This window comes from Eubalaena glacialis, chromosome 10 (assembly GCF_028564815.1).
Source record: "Eubalaena glacialis isolate mEubGla1 chromosome 10, mEubGla1.1.hap2.+ XY, whole genome shotgun sequence".
Taxonomy (NCBI): Eukaryota; Metazoa; Chordata; class Mammalia; order Artiodactyla; family Balaenidae; genus Eubalaena; species Eubalaena glacialis.
In genome coordinates, this window is record NC_083725.1 from 79,769,135 (window position 1) to 79,789,734 (window position 20,600).

General features: G+C 37.5%; 1 protein-coding gene across 1 annotated transcript in view; it reads right to left on the bottom strand.

The window, feature by feature from the left end:
• Nucleotides 1-12,776: 12,776 nt before the first annotated feature.
• Nucleotides 12,777-20,600, bottom strand: part of COPB1 (COPI coat complex subunit beta 1) — a 31,455-nt gene continuing 23,631 nt past the window's right edge. The window contains exons 17-22 of the mRNA XM_061203059.1: nucleotides 19,231-19,375; nucleotides 18,090-18,209; nucleotides 15,389-15,534; nucleotides 14,709-14,798; nucleotides 13,593-13,748; nucleotides 12,777-13,126 (exon numbers count right to left, since the gene is read on the bottom strand). Of these exons, the coding sequence (XP_061059042.1) occupies nucleotides 13,067-13,126; nucleotides 13,593-13,748; nucleotides 14,709-14,798; nucleotides 15,389-15,534; nucleotides 18,090-18,209; nucleotides 19,231-19,375 (717 nt within the window). The 3' untranslated portion in view covers nucleotides 12,777-13,066. The remainder of the gene's footprint in view (nucleotides 13,127-13,592; nucleotides 13,749-14,708; nucleotides 14,799-15,388; nucleotides 15,535-18,089; nucleotides 18,210-19,230; nucleotides 19,376-20,600) is intronic.

Below are 20,600 nucleotides of genomic sequence, written 5' to 3' on the forward strand. Positions count from 1 at the left end.
TGACTTTCTTCTGACAGTCACCAGTTTTCTGTGCTCTTATAGCAGCTGGTATATTTTTATGTTATAAGACTTATTAAACAGTCCTCTGATCGGGTGTTTATGTGTCCTTAAAATACGCACCAAATTGTATCTTACCCTCAGTAACTTCAGGACAACGCACAGCACTAGACATGTAGCTGGTATTATCAGTCAGAACCCAGGGGTCCTAGAAAGTCCCTGCCTTGTGCCTTAGGTTGGGGAATACGGGGGAAATCTTACTTACAGGTTGAGTGCCCCAAACCAGGGCACACTCTTCCATGGCTTTTCCAGAGTTCTCTACAGTGAAGGCATAAGCAAGGGACTACCTGAACTTGGATTTATACTTCCATTACCAAGGCTTATTTTCATTAAATAGTGTCTATGAGTATACAGTTTGTATGAATTACCTAAGAATATCTGCATTTTATAAGTTACATTTCACACAGACACCTAGGCCAGTGATGGAGCACCTAGGAATCAAGTTGTCCTTTGTTGCCACCATGATAGTGACACATTTAATTCAACTTGATGAACAATGAACAAGTTACTAACAGAAAATATAAAACCACCAGGAGCACATATGGTCACAAAGACGAGCTATTAGACCAAGAATATTCAGCTAGCCAAATATTCCCATAATGCTTCTTTATTAATTTTAAAATTTGGGAGCAGGTTTTAATGTGTTAACAATTATGGAGAAGAAACATAAAATTGACAAAATTCTTTCTACCAAATTTTCTTCGACCTGGGAAAAAAGACTACCATTATTTGATTTTAGCTGTGGGAACACATTGGTCCAGCTTGTGGAATCCTAGTGTACTAGCAGAGAAAGTTTGAAAACCACACTCTTAACAGTCATACCTTTACTCAAAGCATGAGTGATAGTCATACATTTACTGAAAGCACGGGGTCATTAAAAAAAAAAAGTGTGACCTTAAACAACTTCATAGAGAGAGAACATTTTGATTATGACTAATTAAATTCACTTTTTTATGTTGTTGGGCTTTAAGAAACTCTTTGCATAGCTTAGTAGAGTTCAGAAATTTTCCTGGACAGACTCCTTGAGCCACATAGCATTTTCCCCACGTTCTGGCTGGTGCAATCCTATGCATTAAGATTCAGCCTCCACCCTCTTTATAGGAGAAGGCAGTGCTTACTTACAAGGAGATGCTAGCTCTCTGGGTGGCCCAAGACATCAAGATTACAGATCTAAAAATCACAAGAGCTTGGGAGAGCACCAGAATCACAACTGGCTGCTGGATAGACACTGGACTTCACCAAGGAGGATACCCTACGTCCAAGGACAGAGGAGAAGCCACAGTGAGACGGTAGGAGGGGCGCAATCACAGTAAAATCAAATCCCATAACTGCTGGGTGGGTGACTCACAGACTGGCGAACACTTATACCACAGAAGTCCACCCACTGGAGTGAAGATTCTGAACCCCACGTCAGGCTTCCCAACCTGGGGGTCCGGCAACAGGAGGAGAAATTCATAGAGAATCAGACTTTGAAGCCTAGTGGGAATTGATTGCAGGACTTCGACAGGACTGGGGGAAACAGAGACCCCACTCTTGGAGGGTGCACACGGAATAGTGTGCGCATCGGGACCCAGGGGAAGGAGCAGTGACCCTGGGGGAGACTGAACCAGACCTACCTGCTAGTGTTGGAGGGTCTCCTGCAGAGGCGGGGGCTGGCTCTGTTTCACCGTGGGGACAAGGACACTGGCAGCAGAGGTTCTGGGAAGTACTCCTTGGCGTGAGCCCTCCCAGAGTCTGCCATTAGCCCCACCAAAGAGCCCAGGTAGGCTCCAGTGCTGGGTTGCCTCAGGCAAAACAACCAACAGGGAGGGAACCCAGCCCCACCCATCAACAGTCAAGTGGATTAAAGTTTTACCGAGCTCTGACCGCCACAGCAACAATCAGCTCTACCCACCACCAGAGCCTCCCATCAAGCCTCTTAGATAGCCTCAACCACCAGAGGGCAGACAGCAGAAGCAAGAAAAACTACAATCCTGCAGCCTGTGTAACAAAAACCACATTCACAGAAAGATAGACAAGATGAAAAGGCAGAGGGCTATATACCAGATGAAGGAACAAGAAAAAACCCCAGAAAAACAACTAAATGAAGTGGAGATAGGCAACCTTCCAGAAAAAGAATTCAGAATAATGATAGTGAAGATGATCCAGGACCTCGGAATAAGAATGGAGGCAAAGATTGAGAAGATGCAAGAAATGATTAACAAAGACCTAGAAGAATTAAAGAACAAACAAACAGAGATGACCAATACAATAACTGAAATGAAAACTACACTAGAAGGAATCAATAGCAGAATAACTGAGGCAGAAGAACGGATAAGTGACTTGGAAGACAGAATGGTGGAATTCACTGCTGCGGGACAGACTAAAGAAAAAAGAATGAAAAGAAATGAAGACAGCCTAAGAGACCTCTGGGACAACATTAAATGCAACAACATTCGCATTATAGGGGTCCCAGAGGGAGAAGAGAGAGAGAAAGGACCAGAGAAAATATTTGAAGAGATTATAGTCAAAAACTTCCCTAACATGGGAAAGGAAATAGCCACCCAAGTCCAGGAAGCGCAGAGAGTCCCATACAGGATAAACCCAAGGAGAAACACTCCGAGACACATAGTAATCAAAGTGGCAAAAATTAAAGACAAAGAAAAATTATTGAAAGCAGCAAGGGAAAAACGACAAATAACAAACAAGGGAACTCCCATAAGGTTAACAGCTGATTTCTCAGCAGAAACTCTACAAGCCAGAAGGGAGTGGCATGATATACTTAAAGTGATGAAAGGGAAGAACCTACAACCAAGATTACTCTACCCGGCAAGGATCTCATTTAGATTTGATGGAGAAATCAAAAGCTTTACAGACAAGCAAAAGGTAAGAGAATTCAGCACCACCAAACCAGCTCTACAACAAATGCTAAAGGAACTTCTCTAAGTGGGAAACACAAGAGAAGAAAAGGACCTACAAAAACAAACCCAAAACAATTAAGAAAATGGTCATAGGAACATACATACTGATAATTACCTTACACGTGAATGGATTAAATGCTCCAACCAAAAGACACAGGCTTGCTGAATGGATACAAAAACAAGACCCATATATATGCTGTCTACAAGAGACCCACTTTAGACCTAGGGACACATACAGACTGAAAGTGAGGGGATGGAAAAAGATATTCCATGCAAATGGAAATCACAATAAAGCTGGAGTAGCAATACTCATATCAGATAAAATAGACTTTAAAATAAAGAATGTTACAAGAGACAAGGAAGGACACTACATAATGATCAAGGGATCAATCCAAGAAGAAGATATAACAATTATAAATATATATGCACCCAACATAGGAGCACCTCAATACATAAGGCAACTGCTAACAGCTATAAAAGAGGAAATTGACAGTAACACAATAATAGTGGGGGACTTTAACACCTCACTTACACCAATGGACAGATCATCCAAAATGAAAATAAATAAGGAAACACACGCTTTAAATGACACAATCGACCAGATAGATTTAATTGATATTTATAGGACATTCCATCCAAAAGCAGCAGATTACATGTTCTTCTCAAGTGCGCACGGAACATTCTCCAGGATAGATCATATCTTGGGTCACAAATCAAGCCTCAGTAAATTTAAGAAAATTGAAATCATATCAAGCATCTTTTCTGACCACAATGCTATGAGATTAGAAATGAATTATAGGGAAAAGAAAGTAAAAAACACGAACACATAGAAGCTAAACAATACGTTACTAAATAACCAAGAGATCACTGAAGAAATCAAAGAGGAAATCAAAAAATACCTAGAGACAAATGACAATGAAAACACGAAGACCCAAAACCTATGGGATGCAGCAAAAGCAGTTCTAAGAGGGAAGTTTATAGCTATACAAGCCTACCTAAAGAAACAAGAAAAATCTCAAGTAAACAATCTAACCTTACACCTAAAGAAACTAGAGAAAGAAGAACAAACAAAACCCAAAGTTAGCAGAAGGAAAGAAATCATAAAGATCACAGCGGAAATAAATGAAATAGAAACAAAGAAAACAATAGCAAAGATCAATAAAACTAAAAGCTGGTTCTTTGAGAAGATAAACAAAATTGATAAGCCATTAGCCAGACTCATCAAGAAAAAGAGGGAGAGGACTCAAATCAATAAAATCAGAAATGAAAAAGGAGAAGTTACAAAAGACACCGCAGAAATACAAAGCATCCTAAGAGACTACTACAAGCAACTCTATGCCAATAAAATGGACAACCTGGAAGAAATGGACAAATTCTTAGAAAGGCATAACCTTCCAAGACTGAACCAGGAAGAAACAGAAAATATGAACAGACCAATCACAAGTAATGAAATTGAAACTGTGATTAAAAAACTTCCAACAAACAAAAGTCCAGGACCAGATGGCTTCACAGGTGAATTCTATCTAACATTTAGAGGAGAGCTAACACCCATCCTTCTCAAACTCTTCCAAAAAATTGCAGAGGAAGGAACACTCCCAAACTCATTCTATGAGGCCACCATCACCCTGATACCAAAACCAGACAAAGACACTACAAGAATAGAAAATTACAGACCAATATCACTGATGAATATAGATGCAAAAATCCTCAACAAAATACTAGCAAACAGAATCCAACAACACATTAAAAGGATCATACACCACGATCAAGTGGGATTTATCCCAGGGATGCAAGGATTCTTCAATATATGCAAATCAATCAATGTGATACACCATATTAACAAATGGAAGAATAAAAACCATATGATCATCTCAATAGATGCAGAAAAAGCTTTTGACAAAATTCAACACCGATTTATGATAAAAACTCTCCAGAAAGTGGGCATAGAGGGAACCTACCTCAACATAACAAAGGCCATATATGACAAACCCACAGCAAACATCATTCTCAATGGTGAAAAACTGAAAGCATTTCCTGTAAGATCAGGAACGAGACAAGGATGTCCACTCTCACCACTATTATTCAACATAGTTCTGGAAGTCCTAGCCATGGCAATCAGAGAAGAAAAAGAAATAAAAGAAATACAAATTGGAAAAGAAGAAGTAAAACTGTCACTGTCTGCAGATGACATGATACTATACATAGAGAATCCTAAAACTGCCACCAGAAAACTGCTAGAGCTAATTAATGAATATGGTAAAGTTGCAGGATACAAAGTCAATGCACAGAAATCTCTTGCATTCCTATACACTAATGATGAAAAATCTGAAAGAGAAATTATGGAAACACTCCCATTTACCATTGCAACAAAAAGAATAAAATACCTAGGAATAAACCTACCTAGGGAGACAAAAGACCTGTATGCAGAAAACTGTAAGAGACTGATGAAAGAAATTAAAGATGATACCAACAGATGGAGAGATATACCATGTTCTTGGATTGGAAGAATCAACATTGTGAAAATGACTATACTACCCAAAGCAATCTACAGATTCAATGCAATCCCTATCAAATTACCAATGGCATTTTTTACGGAGCTAGAACAAATCATCTTAAAATTTGTATGGAGACACAAAAGACCCCGAATAGCCAAAGCAGTCTTGAGGGAAAAAAATGGAGCTGGGAAAAAAAAAAAAAAAATGGAGCTGGAGGAATCAGACTCCCTGATTTCAGACTATACTACAAAGCTACAGTAATCAAGACAATATGGTACTGGCACAAAAACAGAAACATAGATCAATGGAACAAGATAGAAAGCCCAGAGATAAACCCACGCACCTATGGTCAACTAATCTATGACAAAGGAGGCAAAGATATACAATGGAGAAAAGACAGTCTCTTCAATAAGTGGTGCTGGGAAAACTGGACAGCTACATGTAAAAGAATGAAATTAGAATACTCCCTAACACCATACACAAAAATAAACTCAAAATGGATTAGAGACCTAAATGTAAGACTGGACACTATAAAACTCTTAGAGGAAAACATAGGAAGAACACTCTTTGACATAAATCACAGCAAGATCTTTTTTGATCCACCTCCTAGAGTAATGGAAATAAAAACAAAAATAAACAAATGGGACCTAATGAAACTTCAAAGCTTTTGCACAGCAAAGGAAACCATAAACAAGACGAAAAGACAACCCTCAGAATGGGAGACAATATTTGCAAACGAAATCAACAGACAAAGGATTAATCTCCAAAATATATAAACAGCTCATGCAGCTCAGTATTAAAGAAACAAACACCCCAATCCAAAAATGGGCAGAAGACCTAAATAGACATTTCTCCAAAGAAAACATACAGACGGCCACGAAGCACATGAAAAGATGCTCAACATCACTAATTATTAGAGAAATGCAAATCAAAACTACAATGAGGTATCACCTCACACCAGTTAGAATGGGCATCATCAGAAAATCTACAAACAACAAATGCTGGAGAGGGTGTGGAGAAAAGGGTACCCTCTTGCACTGCTGGTGGGAATGTAAATTGATACAGCCACTATGGAGAACAATATGGAGGTTCCTTAAAAAACTAAAAATAGAATTACCATATGACCCAGCAATCCCACTACTGGGCATATACCCAGAGGAAACCGTAATTCAAAAAGACACATGCACCCGAATGATCATTGCAGCACTATTTACAATAGCCAGGTCATGGAAGCAACCTAAATGCCCATCAACAGACGAATGGATAAAGAAGTTGTGGTACATATATACAATGGAATATTACTCAGCCATAAAAAGGAATGAAATTGAGTCATTTGTTGAGACGTGGATGGATCTAGAGACTGTCATACGGAGTGAAGTAAGTCAGAAAGAGAAAAACAAATATCGTATATTAACGCATGTATGTGGAACCTAGAAAAATGGTACAGATGAGCTGGTTTGCAGGGCAGAAGTTGAGACACAGATGTAGAGAACAGACATATGGACACCAAGAGGGGAAAACTGTGGTGGGGTGGGGATGGTGGTGTGAATTGGGCGATTGGGATTGACATGTACACACTGATGTGTATAAAACTGATGACTAATAAGAACCTGCAGTATAAAAAAACAAACAAACAAAACAACTAATACTAAACTTTCATTGGGTTATTTGTATGGAAATATGTTAATATAAATGTTTCAGACATTAAAAAAATTAAAAAATAAAATAAATAAATAAATAAAAATCACAAGAGGTAGAGTCAGGGACTCTAGCTAATGAAATATCTTAGCCACACCCAGTGACCTGAGGTGGTAAACAACATTTATTTTCAAGATGTACTAGTGATATGACTGTTGTGATATTTTGATTTTTTATTCACCTGAAGAGACAGACAGGCAGTATATCTATAACATATCCTGATTTATCTTAATGTAGGAGACATTCTTACAGAGTGGTGTCTTTTTTCTCATCTAACATTCTTTTATTTTTAATTGAAGTATAGTTGATTTACAATATTTTGTTAGTTTCAGGTGTACAGCACAGTGATTCAGTTATACATATCTATATGAATATATGAGAATTCTTTTTCTCTTCCCTTATAGGTTATTATAAAATATTGAGTATAGTTCCCTGTGCTGTATGGTAGGTCCCCGTTGGTTATCTATTTTATATATTTTATACCACATAGTACTGTGTATATGTTAATCCCAACCTCCTAATTTATCCCTCCCCCCCCTCACCTAACATTTCATAGGCATGTGTCCACACCCTGTTCTCTCTATAGCTACATTCTTCATTTGGTCATTCAATAAATACTTATCTATCTACTGAGTACTCTGGTACACATCATATATACTTAACATCATTTGCTTATCAATATCCATTTTGGGGTGTCTCATTTTTAATTGTCATTATTTATAATATTAAAATTTTTGGACTTTTTTTCTTTTTTTAGTTATGCCTCTCAAAATGGTATTACCAGGGAAAGGTCTGATCAGGTCAAGGAATCATATAGCTACTCTTGTGTGTGGTCAGGATTAAAGTGTAGGCTTTAAATTTAGAATCGTGTAAAGTTTATTGTTAGGCCACTGTAACAGACTACAATAAAGATGACAAAAGTCTAAACCAGAGCAATGGCAGTAGGAGTGGGAAAAAAAGATTAGAAAAATACTGAGGAAGGGAGAACATTGGGCTTGGTATCTGATGAGATATAGGGGGTGACTGTAGAGTTAAGGGTGACTAGTGAGTTTCTAGCATAACTAACCAGACAGGGAACACAGCAGTGGAACAAGTCTGAGGAGTGAGATAAGTTCCATTTCATAACGTTGATTTTGAGGTGTCTGTGGTTAATAGCCAGGTGGAGATCTCCCAGTTGATTTATAAAGTTCGTTTAAGAGGTATATGTAAAAACACAAGGCTTTTTTTTGTTTTTATTTATTATTATTATTATTTTTTAATTTAGTTTTGGCTGTGTTGGGTCTTCTTTGTTGCGTGCAGGCTTTCTCTAGTTGTGGTGAGCAGGGCCTCTCTTCGTTGTGGTGCATGGGCTTCTCATTGCGGTGGCTTCTCTTGTTGTGGAGCACAGGCTCTAGGCACGTGGGCTTCAGCAGCTGTGGCTCGCGGGTTCTAGAGCCCAGGCTCAGTAGTTGTGGCACACAGGCTTAGTTGCGCCGCGGCATGTGGGATATTCCCAGACCAGGGCTTGAACCCGTGTCCCCTGCATTGGCAGGCGGATTATTAACCACTGCGCCACCAGGTAAGCCCCACAAGGCTTTTTAGTAGGAATTTTTTGAACTAGAAACCCTGGAGGTCAGTTAACTGTATTATTTTATAAGGAGATAGACCCAGACAGATACATCTTTTCTCAGAAAGCTACTCAGAGAACTGAGATTCAATTTAGGAGAATCTCATTCAGGGCTGTTTCAGCCCACCATGCTGTATTTCATTTGTCTGTCTTGTTGGTTTTACAATCAATAAAAAAATAGTTTTCTCAGACTCCCACAATTATACACAGAACCCAGATAAAAGGCACAAATCCCACTTGCCTTCTTTTGTCACTGCATAACTAACTTCTTAATCAAAGAGATTCTGCCATGCCAGAGATAGAAAAAAGACAGAGAAAGTGGTCAATTACTAGAAGTGACTTTTGATCTAAGTGAGCAACTCTAAATATCACATTGTTACTGTAATCTGGCTGCACATATTTCTATACTCAGTTGTTAAAGAATCAGTCATTCAACTGTCATCCTGAAAGCAAATAAAAACAGTATGTTCATAACAGACCACCCATGATATGAGGTATATAGGTTGTGACAGTTACATTTAGCTGTGACAACAACAGTTTATAAGCAAAAGTGCTAAAGTTAGTTAAAACCTGACATGATAGGGCTTCCCTGGTGGCGCAGCGGTTGAGAATCAGCCTGCTAATGCAGGGGACACGGGTTCGAGCCCTGGTCTGGGAAGATCCCACATGCCGCGGAGCAACTAGGTACGTGAGCCACAACTACTGAGCCTGCGCGTCTGGAGCCTGTGCTCCGCAACAAGAGAGGCCGCGATAGTGAGAGGCCCGCGCACCAAGATGAAGAGTGGCCCCCGCTCGCCGCAATTAGAGAAAGCCCTAGCACAGAAACGAAGACCCAACATAGCAATCAATCAATCAATCAATAAATCTTTAAAAAAACAAACAAAAAACCTGACATGATAAATACTGTTATAAAGAATTCTTGAGAAATAAAGCTTCTTTTAAGTAAGTTTCTGGTGTTAAAAACAAAAACAAAGCATTCAAGTAGTGCAAAATTAGGACCTAAATTCTGAGGGACGTATGAAGATCATGTGGAGAATAGGTTTCTGTCTTCTCTGCAGTGTAAGGAAGGAGAATGGGGAAAGAAATAGAATGAATACTTATTGATTAGCACCCACCATGTGCCAAACATTCATCATAAATACATTATATCATTTCATTCCTCACATCAATTCTATGAAGTAGACATAAGCACCTCACAAATGAGGACACTGAGGCACAAAGAGATGAGGCAGTCGTGTCAATGAATTACTAATTGCAAGGCTTTCATGTCGGATATAAAACCCTGGCTTTATATCTGAGTTCAACTCTTAATATTAAGCCTTAATTGATAAGAAGTAACACCTTCTTCTTATGACTGTAGTCATCATCTGTAAATGATGATATTAATAGTATTTGCCTGGTAAGAGTCATTGGGAGGATTATATATGCCATGGAAAAAGCACTCAGTGTTATGCCTGCCACACGTAAGCACTCAATAAATCAGCTACTCACCATTGTCTTAGACCACACAGCAAGTAAGTTCAGACAGGACTGTACACTTTTCTGATTCTAAACTGAACTTCTGCACTATACCAGGCTTCCTCTTCAGGCTCCTGAGATTCCTGGGGGTGGAGAGTAGAGCTCGGGGCGGGGCGGGGGGTGGGAACAGATAACATTGAGAGTCTGGAGAGGGCAGTAAGGCAGGGAGCTGATATGCCTGACCCGACTTTGAGGACAGCATTCAGAACTGTTAGAACAAAAGAACAAACTATAATTTTAAACCCAATCTTGGTTTAAGGGAAAGGCTATAAATAATTAGCTAAGGACATTTACCAATGTGGAAGGAAAAGGTCACCAGTAGAACCACTTACTTTATCCAATATATAGCACAGATATTTCACACTTGATAATATTTGAATTTTAAAATATATTTTGGTTTTCTTGTCTTTTTAGATATCCTGAAATGAATTCCTGTCTCCTGTATTATTTATAAATCATGTGGAAAAGTTTCTCACAGCTAGCAAAATATCACTAATATCAATCTCCTTGCTAATAAAAAATTATATTGTTTTTTCTCCTTATAAAAATAACTCTATAAACTCCAATCACTTCTAATCCCAAAATGAAAGTAACTGCATACGGCTCCCTCTAGTGTCAAGACAGCAAAATATAAGGGCCATTTAATTTTCTTGTAAGATTTACAGTTTTTCATTCAATACATTTACATATTAAGCCCTTACTTGGTGCCAGATACTGTGTTTATTCTCTTACTACACATCATGGTCCTAATTATATGATATTTTGTAATGTGAGCATATAAAATGTATTTTAGATCCCTATTAAGAGAGCAGTGTAAACAGCTTTTCTAAACAGTGCTATCTCACTCAGTTTACATTTAGCAAGTGTACAAAGCTAATAAAATGCTAATGAAACAACTGTTTTAACTTTTTTCTCTTTGTTCTCCTTACTTACGAATTTAAGAAAATGGCAATGTGAGCCAATCTGATCCTAACAAAAATGGCCAGAATGTTAAGCAATTTTCTGAGAGTATAAACAGAGATATATTCTAGGACATACAGAGGCATACATCCTTGAGGTTTAAAGTGCAGTAATGGTTGATTGTGAATACAAAACCAAAATGTTTAATGTGCTAAGCTGCTTTTCCTGCCTTACGTATTGTCAATAGGTGTTCTATGGAAAAAGGATTCCCCGGTTATGTAAGATTAAGATATGCTGGGTTAAACCAAACTAATCTGCTCTCTTTACCGAAGTGCCTCTCAAAATTTTTAGTATGCTAATGTGCACGGTGAATCCCCAGTACAGGACAGTATAAAGCTTTTCCCAAACTTACTTAACTATGGAATCCCTTTTCTCTCATAATATCTAATGACATCAAGGAAGCTATGTTCAGTGGAACAGAACTTGGGAAATGATCTAATCCAAAGTTGCATCAGTTCCTCTGCTCTCATCACAAATCTCCAACCCTTGACTTTGCATCAAACTGATCCCCTTCCAGCATTCCTAGTATCTTTCCCATTTGGTAGCCACTGACTTTGCTTTCAGATCTCAGTGCTCTGGAATCTCAAATGCCCTACAGTCCTCTGGTTCTCTCTGATTAAAAAAGCAAGTGGCTTCAAAGTTTCTGACATCATACAAGGTATCAATCTCCTTCACACGCCAAACAAATCATTCCATTCTCACTTAAGTGCTGAAATAGGAGATGCTGCTTTCACTCCTTCACAGACCTTATCTATGGACTCATCCTGAATGCAGCCTGAATCCTAGCTGGAAGACAAAGTATAATAGTTTAGTGTTCAGACTTAGCTAAAAGAGCAGACTACCTCAATCATCCCCAAGGAAAGCAAGGGCCAAAAAACAGCACAATCTGATCCAAGGGAACTCAGCTCAGAAAGGCATTTGGAATCATATTGGGAGGTGATGGTAACCAGCCCTAGTGTAAAGTGAGGAAAAGGGGAGGGGTGAGAGTGAGGCATAGAGGCAACATGGAAACAGGACAGCTTTCTGAATCCTCTGGAGTTGAACCCTCCCAGTGCAGCTCAAGTAACTGGTTGGAATCAATTTAATTCCTAACAATCATAAAAGAATACCCAAAGCTAAATGTGAATGATTAAAAAATCTATTTTGGATTATCTACTTCTCATTATGATTCAGGATAATTAATAGTGTGTTTATTTTAGTCAGAGTTCATAGTACTCTCTTAAAATGAAGATGGACCTGTTTTCTCAAGGTATTTGATACCATCTTCCTGGACCTAAATTTCAGAGAAAAGCCCTTTAGAACATGGTGAGGCAGTCTTACAGATACTGATGTTAGAATATTAAATTAGTAAAAATCAGTCAAGTAAATCAAGGCCTATCTCATTTCATATCACTGCATTTGTAAATTCTCTTAATAAAGTTCATATATTCATGACTCAAACAACAATTTAACTTTATAATAGAAATCTATAACCCAACTAAAAGAAATCCATTTCTCATAACTAAAATTATGTAATTACACATTTATTTATAAAATAACAAAAGATTTAGGAATAGATCTGTTTATTGTACTGTGAAAATGATCTTGATACATGTGAGAAACATTATATACTTTGAGGACAGCATTCAGAACTGTTAAGACAAAAGACAAACTATAATTTTAAAATCAATCTTGATTTAAGGGAAAGGCTATAAATTATTGGCTGGAATGCATTCAGCATGAACTCAGATTCTATATAACATAAAGCACAAAAGAGTACAAAATATGTTGGAGTCCAGTAAGCCCATACCTAAATTTTAACTGTAAAGCTGCAAGGACTTTTTTGTTTATTCTTATATACTAGTTTTCTTCTGGGACAAGTTGATTTTATCTCCAAGACTTAAGGCCATTCCCTGTAAGAAAGAATGAAGATGTTTATAATTATTGAAACTATGTACAATCAGTAGGTTATTCTCTCTTAACCAAGCCTCCATGCAATGATACCACATCAACAATGAAACCAAGGATGTACAAAAGAGACTCACCAAAACTTTACTTGGTTAAGTACTTTTAGTGCTAGATTTACAAATAGTCACCAGATTTGTAGCTTGGATTTCAAAAAACTGAAGAACCCATTTCACAAACACCCCATGGGAATTAATCTGATTTTAAGCAAACAAACAGAATGAGTGGCCCAAAAGGTGGGCTATTTTAATGAAGTAAAGTTATATTTCTATTCAAGGATACTACTATTATGAATATACATGCATCTAATGCATGAAACACTGGTACGACAGAGGATGCTACATACAGAAATAAAAGAGACAAATTATTTCTCTTTTTATTTAGTTCAGAGACCATCTCAAAAAAAACCGTTACCTGACTCTTTGCACGAATTCTTATGTGGCCAGTAACAGGGGCCTCTGGTCCCTGTTGAATTGGCTTCTCAATGCTGACATTTGCAAGTGCATCTTCTCCAAATATGGAACGAGCATAGAGGTTGGCTGCCATAAAGCCACAGTAACCAGAAAGTGCCTGGAAGAAATTTGTGATAAATTCAGTACTCTACTAGAGAACTACACATAAGCAAGACCAAATAGCATAGGAAAATGACCACTTAAAACAGGACTTATCATATGGTAGTAGTTACATGACTGTGTGAATTTGTTGACACTCATAGAACTATAAATGTAAAGAGGGTGAGCTTTACTGCGTCTACATTATACCTCAAAAAACTGATTTTAAAGAAATAGCACCTATCCTCATTTGTATTTATATGTTCTTTGTTTAGAGCTGTCTGCCTGCCTCCCATACCAGACCCTGAGCTCCATGAAGGAAGAGACTGTTTTTATTTTGTTCTTTATTGTACATCTAGCAGCTCACAGAGTACTGGGCATATAATGTTTGTTGGAGTATTTGTTCAATAGACCAATATATGAATTAAAACCTACTTGTCTGGCAGCATCCTTTTATGATTAAATCAATATTACAAAGTTAGCAGAGATTGTATAAAGCAAAACAAATTCCTGGGAATTCCTTGGCAGTCTTCACTTTTTGGTCTTTCTTTCTAGTCTTTTTTCATACGTACACAAACATAGCAGAAAATCAAAGTACATCAACAATTCCATACTTGAGCAGATATATTATGACCCACAATCAGAGCCAACAGAAGAGATCATGGACATTTTCTAATCCAGTATCGTGAACTATTTTGGAATAAGCCTTTAGCCAAAAGGGAGAAGACTGAAAAGAAAAACCAATGTGACTATTCAGTTGGGTCACTGCACTAGGAACAAGCAGATATTGTTCCTATCCCAGTAGAAAGCAGTAAGCAGATTCATACATTCTATGGGATAACTTCTTTCAGCTAGTCCAGAATGACACTGCTTTTCTCAGGCTAAATAATATCAAAATACACTAGAGGAAATACAAGAAAGCCAAGAATCTACCATCTTACTCTCTATCAGATTTAAGAAGTACATGGGCAAATTTTACCTTCTCCGGAGTGAGGCATTTCATGTTGGTTGACTTTAATATGTGCTGTAAATAGTCATTTAAATCAACTATATTTGTGTTAACCGTCACCTGTACAGAGGGAGAGAAAAAAGTCGAGGTTACAGTTCTTACTTTAATAAAGTTGTGAATTTCTTATCTTGGGGTTGAAAAGACAATCGCTCGTATGTCATATTAGAATCTCCTTCCAAGTATTTACGCGGAAAGGGTGGGCAACAAAAAGTAAATGACATCTTCTACAAAATCCAACAAACCATAGGTTGGTATCAGAACTTTCAGATACAGATAACTTCACAGACAATCAACATGCTGTATATAAAATATTTCTAATAAAAATCAAGGCTTACAGGAACAAAGTTCCCTAGCAGGCACTGACTTTGCAAAGCTTCTACTGGACACTGGCTTCAATGGCAAGTTACTATTCACACATACAAGGGATGGAACATTGTTCATAATGTCTTGAACAATCAGATTAATGATAGAACTGTTACTCTCACCAATTTAAAACCGTAACTTAACCAAACCACTTGCATGCTTTCCAGTTAAAGCTCATTTGTTTTTCACATCTGACACTTTTTAGAGGGATTAATTTTATCAGAGAATCCCTCAACACTAGCCAAAAAGAAACATAAGGAGTTCAAGGAAATCTCCCAAGGACTAACTTTGTTCTCCCATTCAAATTCAGCCCACATCTGACGGAATTCAGCATCAGTGCAAGTTGCAGGCTGGATATAGTCCATGATGTCAATGTGAATATCACTGAGGACCACACAATTTCTGTCACTTGCTGCTCCAGAGACATCATAAACTGCAATATACACATATAAAAAGATCCCCAATCACCAAAGGCAAATGTTAATTAAAAAATTTTAATATTTCCAAATAACAACTATGACATTAGCAAATAGTTTTGCTTATTATATAGTGGGCTCTATGTTTTACAAATTACTACCTATTTAATATTACCATCAATCCTATGTTATTATTATTTTCCATCTTATAGGAAGTAAAAACAAAGAGAAGTTAATTAAGTGGCTCAAGGTCACAGAACTGGTTAAGTGGTGGAGGCCAGGATTCAAACTCAGTGAGTGCTTACACAGCAGTTGCAGTGTTAGACACTGTAGAAGGATACACAAGTAGTAGTGTTCTCATGCAGATGCTTAACTAATATTTCTGGATGAATATTGCTGAGCCATGATACAAGACCTTTTCTTCTGTAACTGTTTCTTCCATGGTAGAAAGTCATAATCTGACTGGAGCCTACCTTTTTTTAGCCTGTTTTCTTGACATTCCCCCACCCTACTTTTAGAGAAAACTAAGGTTACCAAGAATAAGTTCCTTTAATTTTCAGCCCCACCTCTAAAAATAAATGTATCTTTCTCTGAATCAACTTTCACCTACTTACCTTTCCTATCAGACAAGTACGGCCTCTGCTCTTCAAGGTTCATACTTGCTGCCATCTGTGATGCCTGCTTTGGTTCAGGACCTCACTCCATCAATCATTACCTCTTTCGTCTTTACCTTCATATTCTCTACTGACTTTCTTCCCTTATAGTTTATAAACATAGTCAGGGTCCTCTCATCGTCAAAAAAAAATCTTCCCTCATCCTTCACTTCTCTTCTGGCTACTGCCCTCTCTCATTCTTGTCAAAACCAAGGTCATACACTCAGAGTGGCCTACACTCACTATCTTTATTTCTCCACGTCCTATGCAGTCTTCAGCCCACCACCACTGCCCAAGACAGGTCATAAGAAACATTTTAGTACCACTGATTGTCAAATCCAAAGGGCCCTTCTCTTAGGGATATTCTGCCGCTGCCGATACTTCTTCAGAATTTTTCCTTGCTTCTCTAACCGCACTTCCTTTGCAGGCTTCTCCTTCTCTGACCAGCTTTAATACTGCTCTGAATAAAGACTCCAAACAGCTCTTAATATTGCTGTTCTCTCGGATTCGGTTTTCAAATCTCCCGTCTTCTCACTCTTTATGCCCTCTTTGGGTGATTTCTTCCACTTCTATGGTTTTAAAACAAATATTCATCTCTACTTTAGACCTCTTGTTCAAGTTCCAGACTCATCTCAAACTGCCCTTCAATAACTTAAGACACTTCATTACTTAATCTCCTCAAGTTTAACTTATCATCTCTCTCAAATTTGTCCTTCTCTCCTATGTTCCGTTTTGGTGATTAACATAAACACCAACCCAACATACCCAAGCAGGAAATCTGCGCGTTGCTCTAGCCACTTCCTCTTCAATCAGCAACCATGTCCTGGACATTCTATCTCCTTAATATCTATTATATTCAGCCCTTCTCTCCATCCCAGCCACTACTGTGTTGGTTCAAACTCTCCGTCATCTCTCACCTGTGCTACTGCAAGTCTACTAGTTAATCTTCTTGCCTCTTCCAATCAGTCTTCTTTAGTGCTGCCACAGAAATATTTAATCATGTAACTCACTCACTAATAATTCCTCAATGGCTCCCCTCTATATCCAGGATAAAGTCCGAAATTCTTAGCATGACAAGTATAATATAGCTGCCACTAACCTTCCCAACCTCCTTCTCTTCTACCACCACCCTCTAGCGCACTCTAAACTCCAGGTATATCAAACTACTTGCATTTGTTCTAACTGAATCTCTATCTGTAGACCATTTACTGAGCTTTTAAAACCCCACTTGAGCTTCAGCTCCTCCACAATGCCTTTCCTTTACCTTTCCTCCCAACCCCCCACCACTCTGAGAGAACTGACCCAATCTCTTCATAGACTTCCACTTCACCCAGCACAGGCTTCTTTCATAGCACTTACCGTTATGTACTGCACATATCTACTTCACATATCTGTTTTCCCTTACTCAACTAGAAGCTATCTGAGGACAGAGATTTTTTTGTTCCTACCACAGAAATTGCTTTTAAAAAAAAGAAAGCTTATTGACTGAATAACTCTGTACAAGCTAATCCCTAGGAGTTCCGGCAACAAATGCCTATACACGGTTTGAGACTCAGTTCAAATGTTATCCTTTGATAACATACCTTCCTCCTTTATAAAGCCTTCTATACTGTTAGCATTTTCCCTCTATGATCCCAAAGCACATAGTGTATAAACTAGCTGTTATCACATTGTATTGTAATCTATTATTTATCTGTCTCCTCCTTTTGCTTGACAGTTTGAGGACAGTGACTCTATCTGGTTCATTTCTGTATATCCAGAACATAGTACAACACTGAATAGCACAGCAGATGCCCCATAAATGAATGAATGAATGAATGGATTCAAGTCCTGTCCTCAAGAAATGTCCCACAGCTACTCATTACAGAAATTCTTTAATAAAATATCCAAACATCACATGCTATAAAACAATTCCTTACCTATATTGCCAAAAATTATTCCATTTTCTGTTGATGCTACTTTGACATTAGCTTTAATATTTGCAAAGTCATGTGGAGCAAGAGTCAAAGGAGATGGCTTTTCCACAAGTTTCAGGTCCCCTGAAAAAAAATTTAGACATGGCTAAAAAGACATACATATTAACCTCTTCAATCGTAAAACCTTAAAATGTATATAGCTCAATAGTTTCTAGCAGAACAAGGAACAAGAGAAGGGTTATGATTCAAATATAAGGACAAAATAAAGAAATCATTTAACACTATTATTCACATGAAAATGCATATTTTCTTTTAAAAGGTAATAGGCTTCTCAGAATAATTCTATATTTAATTCATATGTGTGTGTGTGTGTGTGTGTTGGGGGGGTACTCTGGGCATACTGCCTTATTTCAGTGAATGGATACAGACGTCTCAAAAGCTTAAGTCTTAAACTATACACTCCATTACAAAGATAAAACAATCTGAAGAGAGGACTGCAAATTCTTAGAAACACAGTTCTTTATATAGGCCTCAAGCTATGCTGAGGAAGACAGGGCAGAACTATGTTCTACCTTGATTTCTTAAAGTCCCTTAACTCTTGCTTAAGCCATATGGAATTTCCTAGAGGCAGTGCACTGTTCCTGTATACAATTTATATTTTCCAACTTCAAAACCATTTGCATAAATGATCAGAGAAAGTCTGATTCATGTGTCTATATTAAGAAGAAGAAAAAAAAAATCTCACATTGCTAAATGTGATAATGATGTATTACTTTGGCCACACATGGTATGTATTAGTTATGGACTCAGAAAATACCTCGTTCTGTACTAAGGCAATTAAAACTTTAAACTATTTGGTAAATCTGTAACTTAAACAGCTCTTATTTAATCTAGAAAAATTGACATATGCTAGATCAAGCTCACTGAATACCAAGAACATAAGCATAAGAAAGTCAGTATCACAGAGGTTCAGAAAATTGGAGTAGAAGGAGACTAAATATAAAATGTAAAACTAAGACTTGATTCAAAATGTCACAAAGGGCTCAAAAGAATTCTTATACTAAAACTTGTGCACTTCTCTTAACAATCTGTCATAAAGATTTACTATGTAAGGATATCTTTCCGTTATGGTAAATTTCCTCACCCAGGGTAGCTAACTCCAACGTGCAGTTCTGCAAGGTATCACTGGTTTGGTTCACAACAAGTACGTCCAGGACGATATCATACTGGTTGACATGAACATAAGCTTCTGCATATACAGGGTCTGAGAAACCTGTCAATTGGGTGACCTGTCAAACAAAAATAATCAAATGACTGAGACAATTTAACCAAACATATCCTAGCCAAATGACTAAGTCTGTTAGGTAATTAACAGATGTGCTTAGATTAGACCAGTCATTTGAAATGTATAATAAAATTGTTTTGTAATGTAGACATGGTAACTGAAACTTAGACATTAAAAATAACAGGTCCTACACTTTACAGCTCAGTAGTAGAAAGATGTTAAATATGTTCAGCAAATACATTAAACATTATCCCAACTTAGGAACTGAATAGATTTGCATACATTTTCAGTTAAATCCCTAAGCACCTAAACTCACTAGCTGTTACCCAAACTCAGGAAAAATAATTACAAGCAAGAAACACTTGTAATTCCACAAAGATAAATTTTTAGATGTTCCCCCACCAAAAAAAAATTTTTTTAAAAACATCCAGGGTATATATAACACTTTAAAAATGTAATATTGTCACCAAAGACATAAGCAACAAAAGAAAAAAATGGGTAAATTGTACTACATCAAAATTACAAACTTTTGTACATCAAAGGACACTATTAGTAGAGTGAAAAGACAACCCACAGAATGGGAGAAAATATCTGCAAATCATACATCTGATAAGGGACTTGTATCCAGAATATATAAAGAAATCTTACAACTCAACACAAAGAAAACAACCAGCCAGATTAAAAAATATACAAAGGACTTGAATAGACATTTCTCCAAAGATATATAAATGACCAATAAGCACACAAAAAGATGCCCAACATCACTAATCATTAGGGAAATGCAAATCAAAACCACAACAAGATATCACTTCACATCCACTAGGATGGTTACTACAAAAGAAATAAAAAGTAAGTGTTGGCAAGGATATGGAGAAATCAGAATCCTTCTGCATTGAAGGTTGGAATGTAAAACAGAGCAGCTGCTATGTAAAACAGTATAGTGGTCCTCAAAAAATTAAAGCAGAATCACTATGATCCAGCAATACCACTTCTGGGTTTAACCCAAAAGAAATGAAAGCAGAACCTCGAAGAGATATTTGAACGTCCACATTCATGGCAGAATTATTCACAACAGCCAAAGGTGGAAGCAACCCAAGTGTCCATCAACAGAGAATGGATAAACAAAACGTGGTATATATTCACAGAGAAGTATTACCCAGCCTTAAAAGGGAAAGAAATTCTGACACATGCTACAAAATGGATGAACCTTGAAGACATTAGGCTAAGTG